Consider the following 24,756-nt stretch of genomic DNA (forward strand, 5'->3'; position numbering starts at 1 on the left):
GGTACCAGTGATGAGATTATGGGCAATGTTAATTTTTTTCCTCTCACAAATTTTCTAAAACGAACATACATTCATTACTTTATAATTAGTACATAAAAACCATTTAACTAAAAAAACAACAGAATTCTATTACAAACCAGAGAAACCACCTCTATTTTAGAGGTATTCTGATTATGTTAAAGCATGTAGCCTCAGTTAGTCTGAAATTTTATTTTTCCAAAAGACCCACAAGAACACTCAGCTCAACCCTCCAAAACCACCAACTGAAAATGTATACCAAACACATACAATTTATTTCTGAAGCTGTCCGTTCAGCTCTGGCATTCCTGTTTGTAGATCTAATGGTATGACGAATGATTGCATGGGGCTGTGAATATAAGCATAATATACACACTTTAAAAAATTTCAGTGATAAAGTTAAAAGGTCAAACTTTTCAACTAAATGATCATTTACTAACAAACATGACTACCTACTAATAAATTATAGGATAAACATAATAAAATGAACACTAAGATACTTTAAAAGTTATTTATGCCATTTTTATACTGTATAAAATACTGAAAAGATGCAAAGAAAGATAAATTTTATCTTCAAGGAGTTTATAGTCTAGGCAGTTAAGACACACAAATACTTAATAAGATTAGAAAATGGTGAAGGCCATTCATTAAGACAATTACTAATAATGCCCAGATGAGAAAGAAATGACTTCCACCTGAAGGGGTATAGAATTTCTTCATGACAGAGCTGTAATCTGATCTGGGCCTGAAGGACAGTAGGCATTGATGTGTAGCAGTGTGGGAAGCATTCTAGACAGCAGAGAGAATGTGAATAAAGTGAGGCAAGAAAAAGAAATTGTAGCATTCAGGGGGACTGGAGTTGACTATTATTTGGCTTCAGTGAAGATTAAGTGAAGAGATAACAAAGCTGGACAGACAGACTGGGCAAGAGCCAGATCATAAAAGACTCCAAATGTCAGCCAATGGCTCTCAATTTCATTTTCTCAGCAAATAAATTTTTTGGTGATTTTTCAAAAAAGTATTTCGGAGTCAGATTTAAGAGGAATTGGATAAATGTCAAAAGGTACAGAGGGGGAGGAATACTGGATGCAAGGAGACTGAGTAAGCATATTGTAGTAAATCAAGTGAGAAGCTTGCTACGTTATACCCTTTTGCATAAGCTCCTGATCCTTTGAAACTATACCTCCAGCTCAACTGCCACCTACCAAATTTCTAATGACTCACTCTCATTCACATGATGTATAGTGGCTCATGTGTTTTTTTCCTCTACTTCAAGACCCACTATCATACCAAGGGACTTCAACAGCCCATTGTTTGGGACTTAACTTTTCTGACCTCATCTCTAAAGACACCCTCCCAGACTTCAATACACTCTTGATTCCTAAGATCACACTCTGGACCTTGCCATCAGCTCTGATACTCAAACCCACATTATGCTCCAAACTTCTCACCCTTGAGCTCACTCTCACTCCTATTATACTATTTTATGTTCACATTAGAATCCCAAGTCCATTGACCCATTACCTTGTTACCTTCCATCAGCATTTATCTGGTCTTCACTTTTCTTCCTATCCAGTTTGTATCTCATGGTCTACAATTTCCAGCAATCTCTTGCCAATATCCTAAATTCCCTTTCCCCACTGTCCTTCAGTACTCTGTCATGCCAAAATGACAACCATGGTTGAATTAAGCTAAATTAACTCTTTGTGTTTATACGGGGATACCAATCACTACTGGAGGAAAGTCACTCAGCAGACCACACTGAAAATTCATCTCACCTGAGGCTTCAGCTTTGCCCACAAACACTTGCTTAATCATTTAACCCAACCATTCTCAATTACTATTTCGCACCTTCTCTCCATACTCTTCAAACCACTCATTTTCCCTCAGATTTTCAAGAGATGACCTTTCCATTTACTTCACAGAGAAAACTGGAATCATCAAATAGAAGATATCTTTTAGTGGCAAATCTCAACTATCCTCCTCTCTAACACAAGAGAAGTGTTTCATTACCTAAAATCAAGTGTCTCATAGTCTATATTCCAGCCTTTTTTCCTTTCTCAGAGACTTTGCCTAATCATCTGGTTTCTCTTAAATCTTTCCTATTTCTATCTGTTGGATCCTTTTCATAAGCATTTAATCTTGTTTAAAATTACTTTCCCCACATAAACAATACCTAATTAAATAAATCCCCCACCAACTCATTTTCCTCCAGCTACTGTTCATGCTACCTCTCCCTTTCACAACTAATTTGCATAAATGTATTGCTATACTTACCTTTCAAACCACTCCAATCCAGTTTCACCTCTATAATTTGAATATTATCCTTTTAAAGAAGTAATCAAGCACTACCACCTAAATCCAAAGATTTTTTAAAATTATCTTCTAGGCAATATTCTTGTTGAAACTTTCCCTCCGTCTTTTAATGGTCTTTATCAATCCTTCACCATTCCTTTTAACCTACTTGATTTTTTTAAAGATTTATTTATTTATTTGAGAGACAGAGCACAGAGGGACAAAGAGAGAGGCAATCAGAATCTTAAGCATATTCTGCTGAGTGTGAAGCTGGACAATAGGGCTTGATCTCATGACCCTGAGATCACAACCTGAGCTGACACCAAAGTCAGACACTTAATGCCACCCAGATGCCCATTAGCCAAATTGATTCTTAAATTTTGAAAAATCTCAGGATGCTGTCTTAGGCCTTTTCTTTTCTCACTCTACATACTTCTCTTGAGTGATCACATTTACTCCCTAAGGTATTAACTACTTCTATACTTAGTGACTTCCAAATTTATATCTATAGTCTAAACTTTCCTCCCTAATGTATAACCACTTATCTAATTCCTCATGAAACCTCTCTGTTTGGAACTCCTATGCAACCTCAAAATTACTCATACATAAAACTGAACTCATCTTTCTTTCCAAACCTGGTTTTACTCTAGTGTTCCTACCTCAAATCTTTATTCATCCCCCACCCTCACATCTTCATCAAATCCCCAACTCTCACAGAGAATTCTTGAATTAGTCCACTTTTCTTCATCCTTGCTCTCCACTCTTAGTCTAAAACACCACCGATCTCTATCCTAGATGACCTCAACAGCCTTTTAAAAGATTTTCAGAAATGGAATTCTGAGGTCATAGAGATCTTTTAAAAAATGCATATACAACTATTCCCTTACCCTTTAACGGCTTCTACCACCTTAGATAAAGCCCCAAGTTTTTAAAACGACTAGCTAAAGCTCTGTAACTTCATCTCCCACTATCTTCCTTACCTTGTTTTCTACTCAAACCAGACTTTCTTTAGTTTCTCAAGTATATAGTCTTCTAAACTCCAGGTTTTCCAACATGTTATTCTCTCTGCTCAGAACAATTCTGCTTGCTCTCTTCCTCTAATTTCGATTTCTCCTTCAGGTTTTCAACTTACATATCACTCCTTCAGCAAGTCCTTTCCCATCCATAAAATATGGCTACACAGCACACCATATTTCCCATTCCATAACAGTTACCACACTTGTAAATTATTTGTTGGTATTCCTGAGTTTCCTTTGAGACCATACCAGAAGTTCTCTGAAGGTAGGGACAATGTGAATCTCATACAACACAGTGTTCCCAACTATGAAGGCAGAGGATTTTAAGAACTGAAAAGTATGGTGATATCATTAAACAGAAATGGAGAACTCAAGAAGGGAGAGTGGATCTGGGAAGCCCAGCAAAATAATGCGAGGAATAGAGTCTGGTTATTTGCATAACCAGTGTAGACAAATTGGGGAATCAAGCAAAATCAATTCCATATTTAAGCTACAACAATTTTAATGATTTTTAATCATTTAAGGGATTAAAATCTTAATTATTACAAATCTTCAAATGAAGGTTTAAGTAAAAAATATCTATGAATGGCGAGTTTATTCCATTTTTTTCAGTTAAAGTTCATTTAACACTCAACAAAATATTCATTAGTATCTAATGACAAAGACTATACTATACACTAGGCAGTGATGATTAGTTTTTAAATATTAGTTTTCAAAGATCATTTAATGTCTATTTCTATTAAATACATACATGGAAATGATGTGATATTAATTAAACAATAAGCTTTGGAGTTCGTTTGCCTTGGATCCAAATACTGGTTCCACTTCTTACTGGCCATATGATCTTGGGCAAATTACTTCTATTTTTTCTCATTTATAAAATGTGGATAAAATAGAATCTGTTGCAAAGGACTGTTTTTTGAGTATTAGATGAGTTAACGTGAAAATTATTTGGCCTAATACTTGATACACAATGACTACTCAATGAGTGTTAGTACTTATCATGATACTTACATGGTATAATTCAAAACTTAAGAACATAAAGTAGAACATTTCTTCCAACAAATAATAATACAAAAAGTCTGGTTCTATAGTCTTGCCAGAGTGGAGGTAGAGATATAAAAGGAAATAAAGGCATAAAGAGAAATGACGAGACAAATTCAGAGAATCACAGAAATAAAAAGAAATCCTAAAAAAAAAGAGGAAGAGAGACTGGTGGAAAAGTACAGTCGTGTCATACAAACATAATAGTTACCTGCCAATGAGCAGGAAGCCCCTCATTCCTGATTTACAGGTTTTGTTGTTAAATAGAATATATTCAAAAATAGTTTACAGTATTTTCAGGGAAGGAAAACACCGGAACAGTATTACATGTAATAATATAAAATATAATAGTCTCCAACAAGTATTGGAAAGGATAAAATTCCTTTGGGAATCTCAATTTTTAAAAATTATTTATCTCCTGTTAATAATCTGTGTAATAGAAAAACTAGAAAATGACCAATTGGATTTCTAGAGAGTCTCCTTTGTGAAAAATAATATGTGCTCTGTCTAAATTTTTTGGTTTCTTGGTCCAAAGCAATGTTCCTAAAAACTTTTATTTCCTTAGAAATAGAAATAGAAAAAAAAAAAAAAAGAAAAGAAATAGATGTCCTTTCTCTTTACAGAAAGATCAAACTCTCACTTCAGAACCCGAGATTTAGGGAGAAGGGAAGCACTTCTGGATTTCTGGGAGGGGAAAAAGATCTGATTCTAAACCTTGGCTACCTCTTAATAACTTTGGGCAAACCAACTATGAAAATAAAATGATAGTAGTTTTAATTAGATTAATAATCCTCGTTCTTTCCAGAAAAAGTGTCAATCAGTTATGTTATGTATGTTATACTGCAATTTTTTTTAAAGTATCTATCAACTGTTAATTATATGCAGGATAAGTTAAGTTTACATTGCTAATTAATCTTTGTGGCTAAATCTGTTACAACTAAAGGAATAAATTAGAAAACAAACTCTCAGACCATATTAAACATTTATTTTCAAATATAAGACTGCAAACACTCTTTACCTCAAAGTCATCGTCATCTCCCTCAGTGTAATGTGCATGGTTGTCTGGATTATTCACTTTGTCCAACAGCTCAACTGCCAGGGCCCTAGAGAGACCTGGCTGCCCTACAAATGTATGCTAAGTGAAAACAAAACAAAATAAAATTTCATGAGTATGCTTTTACATCAATGGTTTATAGAAAATGTTATCTGTGCTTTTTCATCCAGTAGCTATAAAAGACAAGCATATGCGAGTCTAGTAATACAAATAAATGAGAATGTATTTAGTAAAAATATTAATCAGAGAAACCACAATCACATATTATCAAACTAAAGAACTCTTGTGGAATAAGTTTATAACATGAATAATTTTTCTAAGTTATCTGATCTACATTAGGTTGTAAAATTACAACCTTGGCTATAACAACTAGACATACATTACTCATGTCATTATAGTGAAATGTATGCAAATGAATACTGAGGTACAGTCCATATCACAATAAGAAACAAGTAAATGTATTCCAAATTTGCATACATTTAACTCCGTAATATTATATAAATGTACAGACATATAATTCAATTTTTACATTTAAATAAGGTTTCCTTAAACCACTGTAATAATTAACTTTTTCTAATATAAAAATATTTTATAATACATAAAGACACAGAGCATTCTATAAATTTACATAAGAAACCAAGAAAGATGATAGCAACACTTTTTAAAGTTTTCTCTAGGCAGGGATTGGCAAACTAAAGCCAATGGGGAAAATCTGGGGCACTGTCTCTTTTTGTAAATAGTGTTGAGTATTAAAGCAATACTAATTCAAGTATACTGTCTATGGTTGCTTCAGTGCTTCAATGGCAAAATTTAGTAGTTGCAACATAAACCTTATGGCCCCCCCCACAGCCTAAAACATTTACTAGCTCTTTATAGAAAGTTTGCTGACCCCTGCAGTAGGAGATCACTAAATTTTTCTATTAAAAATTATAGATACTTTTGTTCAAGTGATATTCCTACTTACTGCATGACTACAAAAAATTCCCCTATAATTTAAATTGACTTACAGTCAGAAGTCTTTCAGCAGTTGGTCTTTTTTTGGGGTTTTTGGTTAGTGCTATTTTGACAAAATTATGGAATGTTGATGACCTTCAAATAAAAAGAGACATGTACAAAAATATTTCACTGATATTAGTTTTTTGGTGTTACTAAATAAAACTAGTTTAGAAGAAGTTAGAAAGTCTGAAACATACAATTTTTCTCTTGGCTTCTTAGCTCTACATAAGCCAAAAAACAAAACTCAAAGCACAGTATATTTCTTGAAAACAGGTGTCAGTTTTATCTATTAAGTAAAATGAAATTAGGTAATAAAACAGCAACATACAACCTCTAAAAAATACAATAAAAACTAGAAATGGGTAGTTGTGTCATTTATAGGATTTATAATCTTGTGTTCTAGGTGCCACTTAGGATCAAAATGGCCTTTTCTCAAAGGTTAATTTATATAAAATATAAATGTTTTCCTATACCAGAAGAATGGCATCGAGGGATAGTGGGTAATATACATGATTATTTAAATCTTAAAAGGTCACTGAATTTCTAAGGAACGACGGCAACCACATAACAGTTCTCTTGCGGAGAAATCAAATCACTGTATTATATTTGGTGACTTGTGGAGATAACATGGAGTCAATAGAGTACCCTGAGACTGGAAAATGTACTCCAATGACAATGACTGCTCTAGAATCTGTGAATTTAGCCATAACAGCTAGTAGTCACTCATTCCTGAATGAATATCCAATCATCCCTGCCATAAAGTCCTCCAGTTCCAGGTGCTTAGGAGCTTAGGGTAACAAGGATTAGGAAGAAATCCATATCAACATAAAAGAATACAGCCACAGTAGAATATATATGTGCTGCTGAAGTGAGCACGGGCTACAGTAGGATATAAACTCCTTTATTTCCAGAGTGATTTTCCTTTCACTACTGGCATCATCCCCAGAATGGCTTGGCTCCTAAGTAATACTTTGCACAAACAGGCCAATAAAACATAAAAAAGTAGTTTAGAACCTGTTTGGGGGACAGGCCTCTTAGAATTTGAAACAAAATACAGACTGTCTCCCTAGAAGAATGAATATACATACAGAACTCTCCCCGCATGAGAAATCCATTAAATCTAGATGAAGAATTCCTGAATTTAAGAGCTTGGAAACTTATGTGCATGGTTTCTTTTATTAAATGTATGGGAAAACATTGTCAGAAAAATAATTTTCAACTTTATCATCCAATTAAAGATGTGCTAATGGACTTTAAGAAGAGGTAAACTGCTTTACTTAGTAAGAGAAAAAAGAGATTAGGATGAAAATAAATAATAACCTTTTTGACTATTAGATAAGGAAGGCAGAAAAAGTCAACAGTCATAAAGTGTCATGGTACCTGGGAAACCTTTTAATATCACCTTCCATAAAAGTCAGCACATCATTAACAGAATAGAATACAAGGCAAAGATATGAATCTCCAGAATTTTAATATATTCATATCCAATGCTTTCTCCCACACCTCTTATCCAAGCTTCCAAAACTCTAACAATATGATCAGAGTTTTACCAGAGCAGTAGATAATAAAAATCTTTTGGATTGACATGGATTTCTTCCTATTCCTTGTTACTCTAAGTTCCTAAGCAACTGGAACTGTCAAGGAAATAAACCTATATCCCTGCCACAACTCTGCAAATAAATTAGAAATATAACTTCTGGTAAATTATTTAATAGCTACAGGCTTCAGTTTTATCGTCTATAAGATAAGGGAAATGAACCTGTCTCCTTTTCATCTGTAAAATTCCAGATATATATAAAATCTCTATACATTAACTTACCATTTTGTTTTGTCCTTTAGTTTTGGAGGCTGAAAATTACTTTTTGACATTAAGAAGAGGGCCCTGGAACAAAAATTTCAGTTAAAGAGCAATATTGAAATACTTTTACTACTTCATCTAATAATCAGAATGAATATTCTGTAATACATTTATACAAATTATTAAATATGTAGGCACTGATAAAAACTGGTATGGAATATGTAAGTTAAATTTTTTAAAAAAGACTTTTTTTTAAAGTTTACTGATGTGACTTCATTCATTCATTCATTCTCTTCTATACCCAATATGGGGCTTGAATTTACAACCCTGAGATTAAGAGTCGCATACTCTACCAAGTGACCCAGCCATGTGCCCCTGAAAATTAAATTTTTTATATTTTAGATACTCTACAGAAAACCTCTCCTAGCTATAAGAGAGGATATTTAAATGTCAAACAAGCTCTTTATTTACAAGGTAAAGCTATCAAATGTTGGAGAAGGATTTTATTACAATACTGTTATCATACATAACTAGCATTGTATCTTAGACATAAGTATATGTAGTAATTATGGATCATTCTGTAACACAGAGATGACATGTTACTCCAGCATTTGGTTGTATGCTTAATGGACAATCTGTCTCTATAATTATTTTGGGTATAGGTAAATTATATCCATTTCCTAGTCTTTTCCCCTCATTTGGACAAAAAATTTTCCACATTTTTTTATAATGAAAGATAGAAAAGTCAACCTGCAAGAAGACTTTCTCTGTGAATTCACTTCTGACTCATTTTCTATGGCTATGGGGCAGAAAGATGGAAGATTTAAGAAGGAAGTTCTAAAATGCTCTATTTCAGTGTTTCCTACAAAACCCTTATGGGTTTCTAAGCAAACTCCTTAGTCTTTTTTTTAAATGTCAAAGATATTTTCTCTTTTAAAAATGAAGTGATTCATATATAAAGTTCACATTCCTAGTACACTGAGTCATTATTTTAAATCTTCTGCTCTTCTCTAGTCTTTATATAACCAATTATTATAATAATATTAGGTAATATTACTTTTTTCACTAATAACCAATTTTCTATGTAGCTTTGGATTATACATATGTAACAGCTGCTCTTAATGCCTAAAAATTTAACAATTCATCAACCTAAAAATAAAACTAAAAACCCAATTCACCAGCTATTGGACATTTAAATTTTTCACCCTTGTTAACCTGAAATGGATAATTCTTAGCTTTTTGTTTTCTTGGATTATTTCCTAAGTATAATTTTCCAAGTAGTAGAATCAAACATTTGTATTGCCCATAACAGGCAAAATCAAATTATTTTCCTGAAGGTCTCTACTTATAATGGCATTCCAGCTAAAAGTAGATACCTTTTAACTTGTGTATCCTTAGTTACTTGTGAGATCAAATAGTTTTCCAAGTTTCTTTGTATCTGGTACTTGCTCATAAACCATGTCTTTTGCCTATAGAGTCTCTAAATGAATTCCTTATGTAATATACACTAATCCGCTATTATGTTAGAAGAACACATTCCCCACTGTTGATTTTCTTTTCAACTTTATACTATTTACTTTAAAAGCTCAAATTTTAGCTCAATTTATCCTTTCCTTGAAAATATTAAAAACCCTTTCAAAGGCTCTCAAATATTTTTTCTGACAGACATATGCCCTAAAATGTAAATAATAATTATGCTAGACATAATTACTTCTTCATTATCCCTTGACAAGAGAAAGAAAAAAAAATAAAAAAATAGAAAAAAATCTCATCTACATCTTTTATCATTTACTTATAATTCTGCTTAGAACAGAAAAAGAGGCTCAGTTGATGGAAGAATCAATGTAAGGACTTAAAAAAACCTTATTTGTTAATTTTTAAGATTTTTATTTATTTGACAAAGAGAGAGCACAGCAGGAGGAACAGCAGGCAGAGGGAGAGAAGCAGGCTCCCTGCTGAGCAAGGAGCCCAATGTGGGTGGGACTCCTGAGCCAAAGGCAGATGCTTAACTGACTGAGCCACCCAGGTGCTCCAAGACTTAAAAGAAACTTTTTAAATGATAATTGCTATGTCTTTGTATGATTATTAAAGGAGATTTGTTTTATGGAAAAACCTCGAATAGTACAGATCATTCACTCTATGCTACCTTAGGAACAGCAACAAAGGAGAGCAGGTGTTAGGTTCAATTGATTATCCCTAGGTTCCTTACAACACCTTTACTATTTTGACATATTTGAAAATGAGCTGGGAACACCCAAGTTATCAATATTTCATTCTCCCCAAAGACTTTATAAATAGTTGTGTAATTGTAGATAGTGAGAACACCTCATTGGATGAAGATCAAACATAGGCGGTTGAAGTTCTCCAAGTTCAATCGCAGTTATTCCCACTGCCCAGATATCACAGAGCTGGTTGTAGCCACCATTTTTTTCTACTGCTGCAACTTCTGGGGCCATCCTAGAAGGAATCAGTGGATGTAACATCTTAGCTTTTTTTTTTTTTTTTAGATTTTGTTTATTATTTATTTATGAGACACACACACCGAGACAGAGAGGCAGAGACACAGAGGGAGAAGCAGGCTCCATGCAGGGAGCCCGACGCGGGACTCATCCAGGTCTTCAGGATCATGCGTTGGGCTGAAGGTGGCGCTAAACCGCTGAGCCACCCGGGCTGCCCAACATCTTAGTTTTTAAAATGATAGGCAATCTGCTATTTTTTGTTAAATAACTAAGAGGGAAAGAGGCTGATAGACGCTTACTAGGAAAGAATTAATATCACATATATACAGAAATACTCTTTTAAAATTCATTATTTAAAAATCTTCGATCTTCTCTGAAGACTGGTGCTCTGAGGAAAAACTGTGTTGTCTTACTTCAGTTTCTGTTTTGTGAATCTTGCCATATACGGGAAAAGAATACCTAAATCCCCATGAAGGTCAGAAATGTTCCCAAAGGAGGTGAGACTTGAGAATGAATCAGCAGGGGGTTACAGCAGGGTGAGGAGCCTCAATATTTTAGTCAGAAGAAACAAGTGTAAATGTGGGAGACAGAAAAGAGCATGGAACACCTGGAAAGGTAATAGGACAGCACTACCCAATGTATGATCTACAGTCTTACACAGAGCCATAAACTGTTAGGAGTCTATGATAAGTACAGAAGTTGACAGCATTAACTCTCGGCCAAATATATGATCATTTTTTAGTAATTCATTTCTAAGCAGGGAATTTTATTTTTTTTTATTTTTTTTATTTTTTTTTAATTTATTTTTTATTGGTGTTCAATTTACTAACATACAGAATAACCCCCAGTGCCCGTCACCCATTCACTCCCACCCCCCGCCCTCCTCCCCTTCTACCACCCCTAGTTCGTTTCCCAGAGTTAGCAGTCTTTACGTTCTGTCTCCCTTTCTGATATTTCCCACACATTTCTTCCCCCTTCCCTTATATTCCTTTTCACTATTATTTATATTCCCCAAATGAATGAGAACATATAATGTTTGTCCTTCTCCGACTGGCTTACTTCACTCAGCATAATACCCTCTAGTTCCATCCACGTTGAAGCAAATGGTGGGTATTTGTCATTTCTAATAGCTGAGTAATATTCCATTGTATACATAAACCACATCTTCTTTATCCATTCATCTTTCGTTGGACACCGAGGCTCCTTCCACAGTTTGGCTATCGCGGCCATTGCTGCTAGAAACATCGGGGTGCAGGTGTCCCGGCGTTTCATTGCATTTGTATCTTTGGGGTAGATCCCCAACAGTGCAATTGCTGGGTCGTAGGGCAGGTATATTTTTAACTGTTTGAGGAACCTCCACACAGTTTTCCAGAGTGGCTGCACCAGTTCACATTCCCACCAACAGTGTAAGAGGGTTCCCTTTTCTCCGCATCCTCTCCAACATTTGTTGTTTCCTGCCTTGTTAATTTTCCCCATTCTCACTGGTGTGAGGTGGTATCTCATTGTGGTTTTGATTTGTATTTCCCTGATGGCAAGTGATGCAGAGCATTTTCTCATGTGCATGTTGGCCATGTCTATGTCTTCCTCTGTGAGATTTCTCTTCATGTCTTTTGCCCATTTCATGATTGGATTGTTTGTTTCTTTGGTGTTGAGTTTGATAAGTTCTTTATAGATCTTGGAAACTAGCCCTTTATCTGATATGTCATTTGCAAATATCTTCTCCCATTCTGTAGGTTGTCTTTGAGTTTTGTTGACTGTATCCTTTGCTGTGCAAAAGCTTCTTATCTTGATGAAGTCCCGATAGCTCATTTTTGCTTTTGTTTCTTTTGCCTTCGTGGATGTATCTTGCAAGAAGTTACTGTGGCCGAGTTCAAAAAGGGTGTTGCCTGTGTTCTTCTCTAGGATTTTGATGGAATCTTGTCTCACATTTAGATCTTTCATCCATTTTGAGTTTATCTTTGTGTATGGTGAAAGAGAGTGGTCTAGTTTCATTCTTCTGCATGTGGATGTCCAATTTTCCCAGCACCATTTATTGAAGAGACTGTCTTTCTTCCAATGGATAGTCTTTCCTCCTTTATCGAATATTAGTTGCCCATAAAGTTCAGGGTCCACTTCTGGATTCTCTATTCTGTTCCATTGATCTATGTGTCTGTTTTTGTGCCAGTACCACACTGTCTTGATGACCACAGCTTTGTAGTACAACCTGAAATCTGGCATTGTGATGCCCCCAGCTATGGTTTTCTTTTTTAAAATTCCCCTGGCTATTCGGGGTCTTTTCTGATTCCACACAAATCTTAAAATAATTTGTTCTAACTCTCTGAAGAAAGTCCATGGTATTTTGATAGGGATTGCATTAAACGTGTATATTGCCCTGGGTAACATTGACATTTTCACAATATTAATTCTAAGCAGGGAATTTTAGAAAATTGGTTGTTCACCACAGGTAGTTTGAGAGAGTCTAAAATGTATTTGCAAAATGAACCTCAGAGGTAGGAGCTAGATAATGAAAGGCCTACTGATTATACAAGAAGTTTAGTGAAAATGGGGTAAGGTAATCTTGGGAGGTAAATTTGATCTAATACTCAAAGTAAAATGAAGGACAGTTTGAGAGTAGGTAAAAACAGAGTCCAGTGAATGAGTTGGAAGACTATTTCAAAAATACAAGGAAAAATAGATAAGGGACTTTTCAAAGGCAGTGGCAGAGGGGATGGAATGAAAGGGATTGACTGAAGAGACTGATTTGAGTATAAAATGCTTGTGGATATTAAAGTAGAGCTATTATTAAATAACTATAAATTTACCTAAGATTGAAAGTCAACTTAGAAGCTGAGTTGGAGTTCTCTGGGATTCACTGGTATATAACAATGCCATTTGAAGTTATAAAGTATAAATAATACTCAGGGGAAATATTATTTTTTAATGTTTACTATTTTAAAATTATATTTATATTAAATATCCATAAGATAGAAGTTGCTTTTATTTTTATTTATTTTTAAAGACCTTATTTATTTATCTGAGAGAGAGAGAGCAGAAGCAGGGTGGAGGAGCACAGGGAGAGGGAGAAACAGACTCCCTGCACAACCTGGGTGGTTCAGTGGTTTAGCGCTGCCTTCAGCCCAGGGTGTGATCCTGGAGACCTGGGATCGAGTCCTCTGTCAGGCTCCCTGCATGGAGCCTGCTTCTCTCTCTGACTGTGCCTGTGCCTCTCTCTCTTTCTCTCTCTGTATCTCTCATGAATAAACAAATAAAATCTTAAAAAAAACAACAACAACAACAACAGTTTCCCTACTGAGCAGGGAGTAGGATGTGGAGCTCTATCCCAGGACCCTGAGACCATGACCTGAGCCAAAGGCAGACATTTAACCAACTGAGCCAACCCTAGAAGTTCCTTTTATAGGTATTTAGATTACAAAAAGTTACATAGCACAATGTCTCTCAACTTAAAGGTGGTTAAGGATATAAAATATGTATACTAAAAATACTAATATGTAGATGTACCTGGTATATGCAAATACTATATACATAAAAATGGATATAGGAGTAAAGAGAAGAAAATAATCACTACTATGGAACAAAATGACTAAGAGCAAGTTTCAGAGAGGAAAGCTGAGCTGGAACCTAGAGAAAGCATGTAAGTTTCAGTCCTTCTGCTCACCATAATCAGTTAGTGGTGGGTAAGTGGAGCACCAAATTGACCAGGAGTGTTGCAATTCCTGGCTCAGTGGAAAGCAGAGCTGTGATCTATCTGGCTACCATGGGTGAAGAAAGGCAGAGTATGTGCCACTTTTAAGACAGGGCAGGACTTAAGATAAACAGAGACAATAGATATACTAGGGAGGTAATAAACAATACCTAATATAGTTAGTGTACAAAAAACAAATTTTGACTAGAGGATAATGTTCCCGTGGGGAGAGAGGGGGACAGTCACAGAAAGAGACTGAGGAAGGAAATCAGCATATGATGAAGGAAATTCTATAGGTAATCTAACTTAGCTATGTTTTCTTTAAACTTTTATTTAAGTTATATTTATTAGGGCTTCTTTTCTGTTATAATTGATATGTGTTGGTAAAGAGAATTTGGAATATATGGAAGAAAACATGTCAAAAATCCCACTCAATAAGAGCCACTGTTTCACATATTTACATCTGTAAATTTTATTTATACATGCATCTTCTTAACATGGCATTATATTATGCTACTTTTAATCTTACATGTGCTATTTTTAATCTTGCTTTTTTGAATAATAGTATATCATGAATTTGTCCACTGACCATTCACCTTTTACAAGAGGATTTTTAATCCCAGCAATTCATTCCATTGATCTGAATAAATGTTCATAATTTCTTTAATTCTTCTCGTATATATATACCTTCCCTCAACCTTTTATTATTAAAGTACTGTGATAAAGCTTTTTATATAATAATCTGTGTATCTCTCTGAGAAATTACTACAGCAGAATTAAGACTAAAGAATATAAACATTGTGAAAAGCTTATGAAAAACATTATTGCCAAATTATCCTTCAAAATTGTTCTACCAATTTCCATTTCCACTGTCAAATATTTAGTGATGATAGGTATTACCCATGATTCCAAATATATTCTAATTTGATAGTAAAGAATTGTTCATTTAATTTACATTTTTTGGTCATCATTAGGGGAGACATTTTTCATATTTCAGGATATCTTTTTTTTAAAGATTTATTTATTTATTTATTCATGAGAGACAGAAAGAGAGAGAGAGAGAGAGAGAGAGAGAGAGGCAGAGACACAGGCAGAGGGAGAAATAGGTTCCATGCAGGGAGCCCAATGTGGGACTCGATCCCGGGTCTCCAGGATCACGCCCTGGGCTGAAGGCGGTGCTAAACTTCTAGGCCACCGAGGCTGCCCATATTTCATATCTTATATGTATTATTTTAATAACTCTGCTTCTAATGAAACATTTTTTATTGATTTATTAAGAACTTTTATATTAAAGATATTAAACCTATTTTGTTATATTTTAGTGGATATTTCCTGATTTGTTATTTGTCTTTCACTTTTGTTCAAGCTAGTGAATGTACAGAACCTTTAAATTTTCACGTAGTTAAATCTATCAATTTTTCCCTTTAATGTTTTATGCTTTTATGTAAATAAAGGCTTACTCAACTCTTCCTTTAAGATTTTATTTATTTATTTTATTTTAGAGAGAGACCAAGTGAGCAAGAAGAGGGGTAGAGGGATAGGGAGAGAATCTCTAGCAGATTCTGTGGTGAGCACAGAGCCTGACACGGGGCTTGATCTCATGACACTGAGATCATGATCTGAGCCCAAACCAAGAGTTAAATGCTTAAATGACTGAGCCACCCAGGCACCCTGGCTTACTCAACTCTTAAAGCAGATGGGCACTGATAGTTCATTTGGTTTCACTTTTATATTTAACTATTTCCATATATAATTTATTTTGGCATTAGGTATGAGGTATGAAGAAATTTTAAATTTCCTTCCAAATAGTAAGTTACCCAAACACTGCATATTCAAAAATCCAACCTTTCATACAAACTTTAACTGTCACCTTTTATAATATTCACTAAATTATTTTACTTGTTAAGGTTTATTACTAGGTTTTCTATTATTCTTATACCTGTCTTCATTGATGAAAGCAGTGTTTTAGAAAGATCATCCTGTCAGTACTTGGTAAGATGCACTGAGAAAGGTGGCTGTTGCTTTATAGATTTTAAACAAAAAATAGAATCAATACCAAAAGAAAGTGTACTAAAACGACAAGAGATTATAATTAAGAGTCTTTCTTTTGAAAAATCTCATACCTATGTATGCTCTTAATACAAAATTCTAGGGACAGCAGGGATTATTAGTACTTTAACAGAGTTGGAAAGCTGGACAATAAAAATGGGTATCAAAGTTCCCTAACCCAATCAGAAGTACAACAGTATCAAGGAGCATGCAAATCTCCAGACTTTCAGTCAACCATCACTTGTATCACTAAGTATCAATGCTGACCACCAACTCTGAAGAAATGAAAATGCACAAATCCAATCATAATAGTATCTTACCAGTAGGGAGTGCCAATGAAAGATTTTCTCTTTGCAATGGTAGCTGTTATTTTTGCAGCCACGCCAAAGTCAGCTAGTAAGGGAAAAAAAATTGAATAAAATTTTAATTCTTTCAATAAAATCACCCACAATTCTAAATTTCACCCTTAGGCATGCCCTTATTAAGAAGTCAGACAGTAATGCTAGAGAAATGTATATAAATTGAATTCCTAAATCTTTTCTTGTTTGGTTTGTAACATATTCATTAAAGAAAAATATTTTTTGGCACTTTACTAGAATGAAACATACTTTATAAATAATAAAGTTAATAAAAAATTTATTACAAGCACACTGAAGTTAATTAGGAAAAAAAAGATAAATAAACCACCCACCTGGATGCCTTTTATTTTGACACAACTAGGGTAGTATTTTGATGCTATTAAAGAGTCTTTTTTTCTCTATATAAATGTTTTTATTGTTGTTACACAGGACTGTAAAAACTAAATATATATATATATATATATACAGTTCATTTTTGTCATTTAACTAACATCTCAGGGAATCTACTCTTGTTCTCCTTAACTATTAATTTTGATGACTGAATAATGTTCCGTAAGTGGATTTATTACCTTTTAACAGTTTTTTTTTTTTTTTTTTTAGATTTTTAAAATTATTTAGGAAATGCGTGCGCGCGCACACACACACACACACAAAGGGGAAAGAAAAAGAAAGAGAAAGGGAGGGAGGGAGGGAGAGAAAGAGAGAGCATAAGGAAGAATAGAAGGGACAAGCAGGCTCCCCACTGAGCCTGATGTGGGGCTCAATATCAGCACTCTGAGATCATGACTCGAGCCAAAACTGAGTCAGATACTTAACTGACTCAGCCACCCAGATGCCCCCAGTTTTTCTATTGCTAGCCCTATGTTTGTAATTTTTTCTATTATAAATAATGTATAATTAATACTTCTAAGAATATAGATTTTTTCTTTAGGATTAATTTCCTTAAACAGAGTCTCAGAACATAATTACTAGATCAAAACATGAACATTACTGGGGTTCTTGATATTAATATTAAGCTTGTATAATGTTAATTCTTATTTGAAATCTTACTAAATCTTTTTGGGAAAAAATGTGAGGAACATGAAGTAACATACCTAATTTTACATCACCATGATCTGTCAATAAAATATTTGCACCCTAAAACAAAAATAAAAATACTATTAAATTAGCATAAAACTCCTTCTAATAAAATTATCAATTTAAGTATATTAAAAGAACTTACTTTGATATCTCTATGCATTTTGCCTTTAGTATGCAAATAGGCAAGACCCTGAAAGTTAAAAAAAGTATTCATTAGCAAAATTGCAAACTTAACACCTATATCATCTTTGTTTTTTAAGATTTACTTAACTGTTTTAGAGAGAGAGTACACAGGTTAGGGGCAGAGGGAGAGGGACAAGCAGACTCCTGGCTTAATGTGGAGCCTGATGCAAGGCTTGATCCCACAACCTATGATATCATGACCTGAGCCAAAACTAAGAGTAGGATGCGCAACCAACTGAGCCATCCGGGTGCCCTAACACCTATATATCCTACTTAAATTCTCACTGAATAAGAAAAACTAGAATGTCTTTTGAGGGGAAAACATACAAGAATTTCTTTTTACTAATCAATGTTTACTGTATTTTAAGATTTCAAATTCATTTCCTGGTAAAAATATTTTACTGTAACACCATCACTACAATCAAGATAATGAACATAACCAGTCATTTCCAAAAGTCCCTCTGAGACACAAACACTGATCGGGCTTTCTATCATTACAGATTTAAGTTTTCTAGAGTTTTATGTAAACTGAATTATATACTATGTTCTTTTTTATCTGGTCCTTTTCATTCACAATAATTAATCTGATATTCCTTGTTAATATATATATCAAGAGTTCATTCTTCTTTATTTTTGAGTAGTATTCCATTGTACAGACCAGAATTTGTTTACACATCCACCTATTGATAGACATTTGGATTGTTAGGTTATTTAGTTTTTGTCTACTATAAATAAAGTTGCCACTAAGATTCATGTACAAGTATTAGTATGATTTTTTCCCTCAGGTAAATACCTAGGAGTGTAATGGCTGAATTATATTGGTAATAAATTTAAACTTTTAGGCAACTGCCAAACTGTTTTCCAAAGCAGCTGTACCATTTTATAATGAAACCAGCAGTGTATGAAAATTCCAGTTAATCTATAACCTCACCAACCTTCTTAAGGTAAGTCTGTTTAATTTTTAGCCATTTTTTGAAAGCATCTGTTCAAATCTTTTGTCCATTTATTTGTTGGGCTGTTGTTTTTTATTACTGAGTTCTGAGAGTTCTTTATGTACTCTGGATACAAGTTTTTGATCAGATATATACTTTACAAATATCTTCTAGTCTGAAGCTTCTCTTATTCTCTTAACAGTGTCTCTAGTTGAACAGAAGTTTTCATTTTTAATGAAATCTAATTTACCAAATTTTTCTTTCATGGATCATGCTTTTCGTGTTATATCTGAAAATGCTCTGCTTAATTCAAGACTCCAAAATTTTCTCTTGTTTCCTTCTTGAAGTTCTAGTTTTAGGTTTTATATTTAGATCTATGATTACTTTTAGGTTTTTACATGTGATAAGAACTACAGCTTAAGGCTCATTTGTTGGCATATAAATGTCCAATTATTCCAATACCTTTATTGAAAAGTCTATATACTTTCTTCACTGATTTGTCTTTTCAACTTTTTCAAAAATCAGCAGTCCATATATGTGTAGATTTATTTCTAGACTTTCTATTCTGTTCCACTGAGTTACTTTTCTACTCTTAAGCCAATACCACCAAGTTCTGATTATTATAGTTTTAGAAGTCCTAAAATTACTACTGTTGGCTCTCAAATTTTGTGTTCCTTTTAAAAGTTATTTGACTATTCCAGGTCCTTTGTATATTCGCAGTAGTTTTAGACTGAGCTTCTCAATTTCTATAATTTTTTAAAGATTTTATTTATTTATTCATGAGAGACACACACACACACACACACACTGAGGCAGAGACATAGGCAGAGGGAGAAGCAGGCTCCATGTAAGAAGCCCAGGACTCTGGGATCAGCCCCGAGCCAAAGGCATATACTTAACTGCTGAGCCACTCAGGCGTCCCAAGCTTCTCAATTTCTACAGAAAAAAAAATGTTTCTGTGGATTTTGTTTGGGATTGCACTGAATCTATAGGGGAGAATCTACTTGGGGAGAACTGACATCTTAACTATTTTGAGTTTTCCGATCCATGAATATGGCATAGTTCTCCATTTAATTAGGTCTTCTTTAATTTTTCTTAGCAGTCTTGTAGTTTTTAGCATGCAGGGGTTTATGTGTCTGTCATACACATTCCCTTAAGAATGTCATATTTTTTGGTGTTGTTATTATAAATAGTATTGTTTTCAAAAGTTCTGATTGTTGTTAGTGCACAGAAACCCAATAGATCTTGTACCTGGATCTTGAATTCTGCAAACATTCTAGCCTCACTCATTAGTTCTAGAAGCTACTTTGTATAGTCTATTCCATTTTTTACATATATGCTTATGTGGTCTGTGAATACAGTTTTACTTCTTACTTTCTAATCTGGATGCCTTTAATTTCATTTTTTTTCTTATTGCACTGGCTAAAACATCTAGTATGTTGTTGAAAAGAAGTGATGAGAGCAGACATTCTTGCACTGTTTGATTGATCTTGGCGGGAAAGCATATAGTCTTTTACCATTAAGTATGACTAAGTTGTAGGTTTTTCATAGGTGTTCTTTATCAGGCTGAACAAGTTTCTTTCTATTCCCAGTATAGTCAGAATCTTTATCAGGAATGAATGTTGGATTTTGCTAAATGCTTTTTGTGTCTATATTTAAGATGATCGTGTGGTTTTTTCATTTTGTTTGCTAATATGGTCAATTACCTGAAATAATTTTTGAGTGTCAAATCAAAATTGCATTCTAGGATAAACCCCACTTACTGATGATGTATTATCCTTTTAAATATGTTGTTGGATTACCTTTTCTAACCTCTTAGTTTCAAGTTCTGAATCTGTGGCTATGAAGGCTATTATATTAGTCTGTAGTTTTGTTCTCTTGCAATATTATTTGATTTTGGTTTTGGAGAAATGCTAATCCATAAAATTATTTGGGAAGTATTCACTCTTTACTCTTCAATTTTCTAGAAGAGTATATGTAGAATTGGCATTATTTCTTCCTTAAATGTTTGGCACAATTTATCTATCCACATCATCTGATTTGGAGTTTTCTTTGTGGGAATATATACAGAACTATTCAGATGATTTCTGATCGAGTGATCTTTGGTAGTTTGTGTCTCTCAAAGAAATTGTTCATTTATTCAAAGTTATAGCTGGCAGAAAGCTACTTATAATATTCCTTGGGTACTGAATATCCTGGTTTCTTTCAATATTTGTAGATTCTGTGGTAAAATCCTTATATTCATTCCACATATTGGTTATTTTTGATTTTCTCTTAGAGGATTATCAATTTTATTGATCTCTAAAGGATCAGATTTTGGTTTTATTGATTTTCTCATATTTTTCTGCTTTCTATTTCACTGATTTTCACTATTTCATTTTTTTCATTTTTGTTTCTTAAGGTAGAACTCGAAGATAATGATTCAGACCTTTATTTCTTTCTAAAGAAGTGTTCAGTGCTATAAACTTCCTTCTAAGTATTGCTTAAGGAACACCTCAAATTTTCATGCATTATGTTTTCATTTCATTTGGTTCAAAATATTTTTTAGTTTCTCTTCTGATTTCTTCTTTGACTCATGGGTTACTTAACGGTGCTTTATTTAGTTTCCACATATTTGGAGATATTCCAGAAATATTTCTGTTGATTTTTAATTTAATGCAATGTTGTCAGAGAATATGCTTTGTATGACTTAAATCCCTTAAAATGTATTTAAACATATTTGATAGCCCAAAATAAGGTCTATCTTGGTAAGTGCTCTATGGGCACTTGAAAAGCATATGTATCACACTGTTGTTAGACTAAAATGTCAGTTAGGTCAAGCTGATTGGTTGTATTGTTCAAGTCTTCTACAGGTTGCATCGTTCAAGTCTTCTACATCCTTACTGATTTTCTGCCTACTTGCTCCACAAAATTATTGTGAGAGGGGTATATCTGACTATAACTGTGTGTCTATCTTCCTGTAGTTCTATCAGTTTTTGTTCATTCATTTTGAAGCTGTATACGTAAACACTTACGGCTGTTACGTCTTTTGATGAAGTGGCCTGAAAGAAGTAGTCTTAGTTCTGAAGTCTACTTTGTCTGATATTAACATGGCCATTTAGCTTTTTTTTTCAATAGTTAGTGTATCTTTTTCTTTTACTTTTGATCTATTTGTATTTTCATAAAAGTACATTTCTTACAGGCTGCATCTAGCTGGGTCTTCAATTTTTCCATTCAATCTCTGCACTTTTTATTTAAAAAAATTTTTTACATAACAAAATAATACATATAAAGATGTACAGCATCATGATTTGATGTGATTACTGAACAAGCTGGTTAACATATTATCAATTCATAGTTACTGGGGTTTTTTTGTAACAAGAGCACCTGAAATTTACTCTTAACATATTTCCAGTATTCAGTACAATGTTACAGTTGTCATGCTATACATTAGTCATCAATATATATGGCTGCTACTTTATAGCCTTACATCTCTCCATTTCTTCCCTCTGGCCCCCAACCTCCTAATAATCATCATTCATTTCACTCTCTGCATCTCTAAGTTTGACTATTTTAGGTTCTACATATAAGTGACTTATTTATGAAGTATTTGTCTTTATGTGGCTGGATTATTTCATTTAGCATAATATCTTACAGGTTCAATTATGTTGCCACAAATGACAAGATTTCATTCTTTTTCACGATTGAATATTCTGTTGTATATATACACTATACATTCTCTATTCATTCATCTGTCAATAGACACCAAAGGTGGAAATTTGTCAGCATAACATAATTTTAAAATACTGAAATTAATCTTGAAGGGCATCCTTACCAAAGTTCATTTTATTCTTGGGGAATTAGAACCATAAAATAGATTGTGGTCATATACCAGGGTCAAAATGCAAACTCAAGCTTTTGTTTTGTTTTTTACTTCTATTTAGTACTGTATCCATCACTTAAAAAAGCAATGACCTTTGGAAATTAAAATTTTTAAAAACCTGTCAACAATTCTCTGCAATGAGTGTGTTTTATAGTTTATGTGAACACAAAGTAGATTTCTACTTTATGAGATTACAGAAATATAAATATATGTGAGTGTATATATATATATATATACACATAAACGTATATATGTGTGTATATGTGAGTGTGCATACATATACACATATACATATACACACATATATACTAAACAAATTTACTTTCACATATTTAACATTCAGACTTGACACAGTATGTCTTCTAAGCATGAGGAAACCAGCTCTTAGAAATGACTAGAGTTTTCTCTTAAATCAAGTGAATCCCCTAGTTTCTAAAATATGGAAAAATACATATAGAACATCAATTTCACTACCCAATCTAGGAAATGCAGGGATAGAAGTATCAATTAACAATTTTCAGTTGTAAATTACCAAAATAAAAAACATAATCACTACTAAATTCCTAATTTAAATGTTTTAAAGGATATGAACAAAATCACTACTTGCTAATTTTCTTAATGAGTTTTTCAAGGTACTAAAAAAATAAATAAATTGGGAGAAATGCTGCATACTCTCTATCTTTATCAAAGAGTCACAATTTAGTTTAACATACAAAAAGCTCTCACAGACTCTGAAATAAAGAAGTAAAGAAACTTCAGTTTAATGCAATGTTGACCAAACTTATAAAATGGGGTTCTGCTATCAATGATACTTAATAATCACACAGAACTAGAAGTTCCAGATAACATTCTGGGTTATGATTTGCTAATTTATTCTCATTTTGGGAGAAACAGTAAGACTTCATGTCTTATGCAAAAGAATTCCTTCTATTGTCATAAAACCTAAAGGAAAAGCTCATACAACTTGTTATGTTTGAGAGTTTTGGTGATTCATTCACAAAAACCAATTCACACCTGTGGCTTTCCTTAGCTTTGCAGCAACTGAGGGCTGAGCCTGACAAAATGGAACACCAGACATCACCACTATTTATACCAGCATCAGCTTAAATGAATTCTTGTGACTCATTCATGAAAGAAAGAACTCCAGGCTTATAGAATTACAATATGAGAGGTTAATAAAAAATCATTTGGTTTACTCTTTTTCCTTAGGGCAGATCATCATTTTATAGTTTTCAATTGTGAAACTAGAACTGCCTTTTTATCCATATAAACAAATGTATTACCTGTAAAGTTTCTCTGCATACATAGGCTATTTGCAATTCTGATAATGGCCCAGTAACTAGGAAAAAAGAGAGACCACATTATTATACATTTCAATATAACATATTAAAAACAGTCTACCTTAAAAATGACAAGCTATTATAAAACTTCTATACATATCACACTAGGTGACCTCACCATGAGCACACATTGTCCTTATAAACAGGAAACAAAAAAAAGGTAAAGTTGAGAACATCAAAATATATTTTAAAAATGGAAGACTTATTCTGTAACAACTTTGGTCAGTGGAAATATAAACATTCATTATGTGCAAAGCATAGTACTAGACATCATAGGACATTCTATAGAAAAGACTAGACATGATCTTAATTCTGAACAATTTTTCTAAAACAGATACAAGAAAGGAGATAAACTACATAATTAATTACAGTTGCGTAGAGAACCATAAGAGACCAAATGTTGAAATATACTGAAAGACAACATATACTTTATTAAAGGTCAAGTTATTATTTCTTTAGTGTAATTCTTTACTATATTTTTCAAAACAGCAAAGCTTGATCCAACCCTTTATCTAAGAATTTAAAAAGTAACCAGGTAACTACCTTTTAAAAAAAAAAAAAAAAGATTTTACTTATTTTTATGTTAGGG

The 24,756-nt window shown here is 33.5% G+C and overlaps 1 protein-coding gene across 4 annotated transcripts in view; it reads right to left on the reverse strand.

The window, feature by feature from the left end:
• The window catches only part of MAP4K5 (mitogen-activated protein kinase kinase kinase kinase 5), a 108,849-nt gene that overhangs the window by 34,271 nt on the left and 49,822 nt on the right, over positions 1–24,756 (reverse strand). For all 4 annotated transcript variants that reach the window (XM_077909239.1, XM_077909240.1, XM_077909238.1 and 1 more), the window contains 9 exons: positions 24,111–24,166; positions 17,993–18,040; positions 17,865–17,907; positions 16,732–16,804; positions 10,547–10,678; positions 8,243–8,305; positions 6,435–6,516; positions 5,392–5,508; positions 289–367 (listed from right to left, as the gene is read on the reverse strand). In XM_077909239.1, coding sequence (XP_077765365.1) covers positions 289–367; positions 5,392–5,508; positions 6,435–6,516; positions 8,243–8,305; positions 10,547–10,678; positions 16,732–16,804; positions 17,865–17,907; positions 17,993–18,040; positions 24,111–24,166 — 693 coding nt within the window. The remainder of the gene's footprint in view (positions 1–288; positions 368–5,391; positions 5,509–6,434; positions 6,517–8,242; positions 8,306–10,546; positions 10,679–16,731; positions 16,805–17,864; positions 17,908–17,992; positions 18,041–24,110; positions 24,167–24,756) is intronic.

The sequence above is a fragment of the Canis aureus genome, chromosome 9, assembly GCF_053574225.1.
Source record: "Canis aureus isolate CA01 chromosome 9, VMU_Caureus_v.1.0, whole genome shotgun sequence".
Classification (NCBI taxonomy): Eukaryota; Metazoa; Chordata; class Mammalia; order Carnivora; family Canidae; genus Canis; species Canis aureus.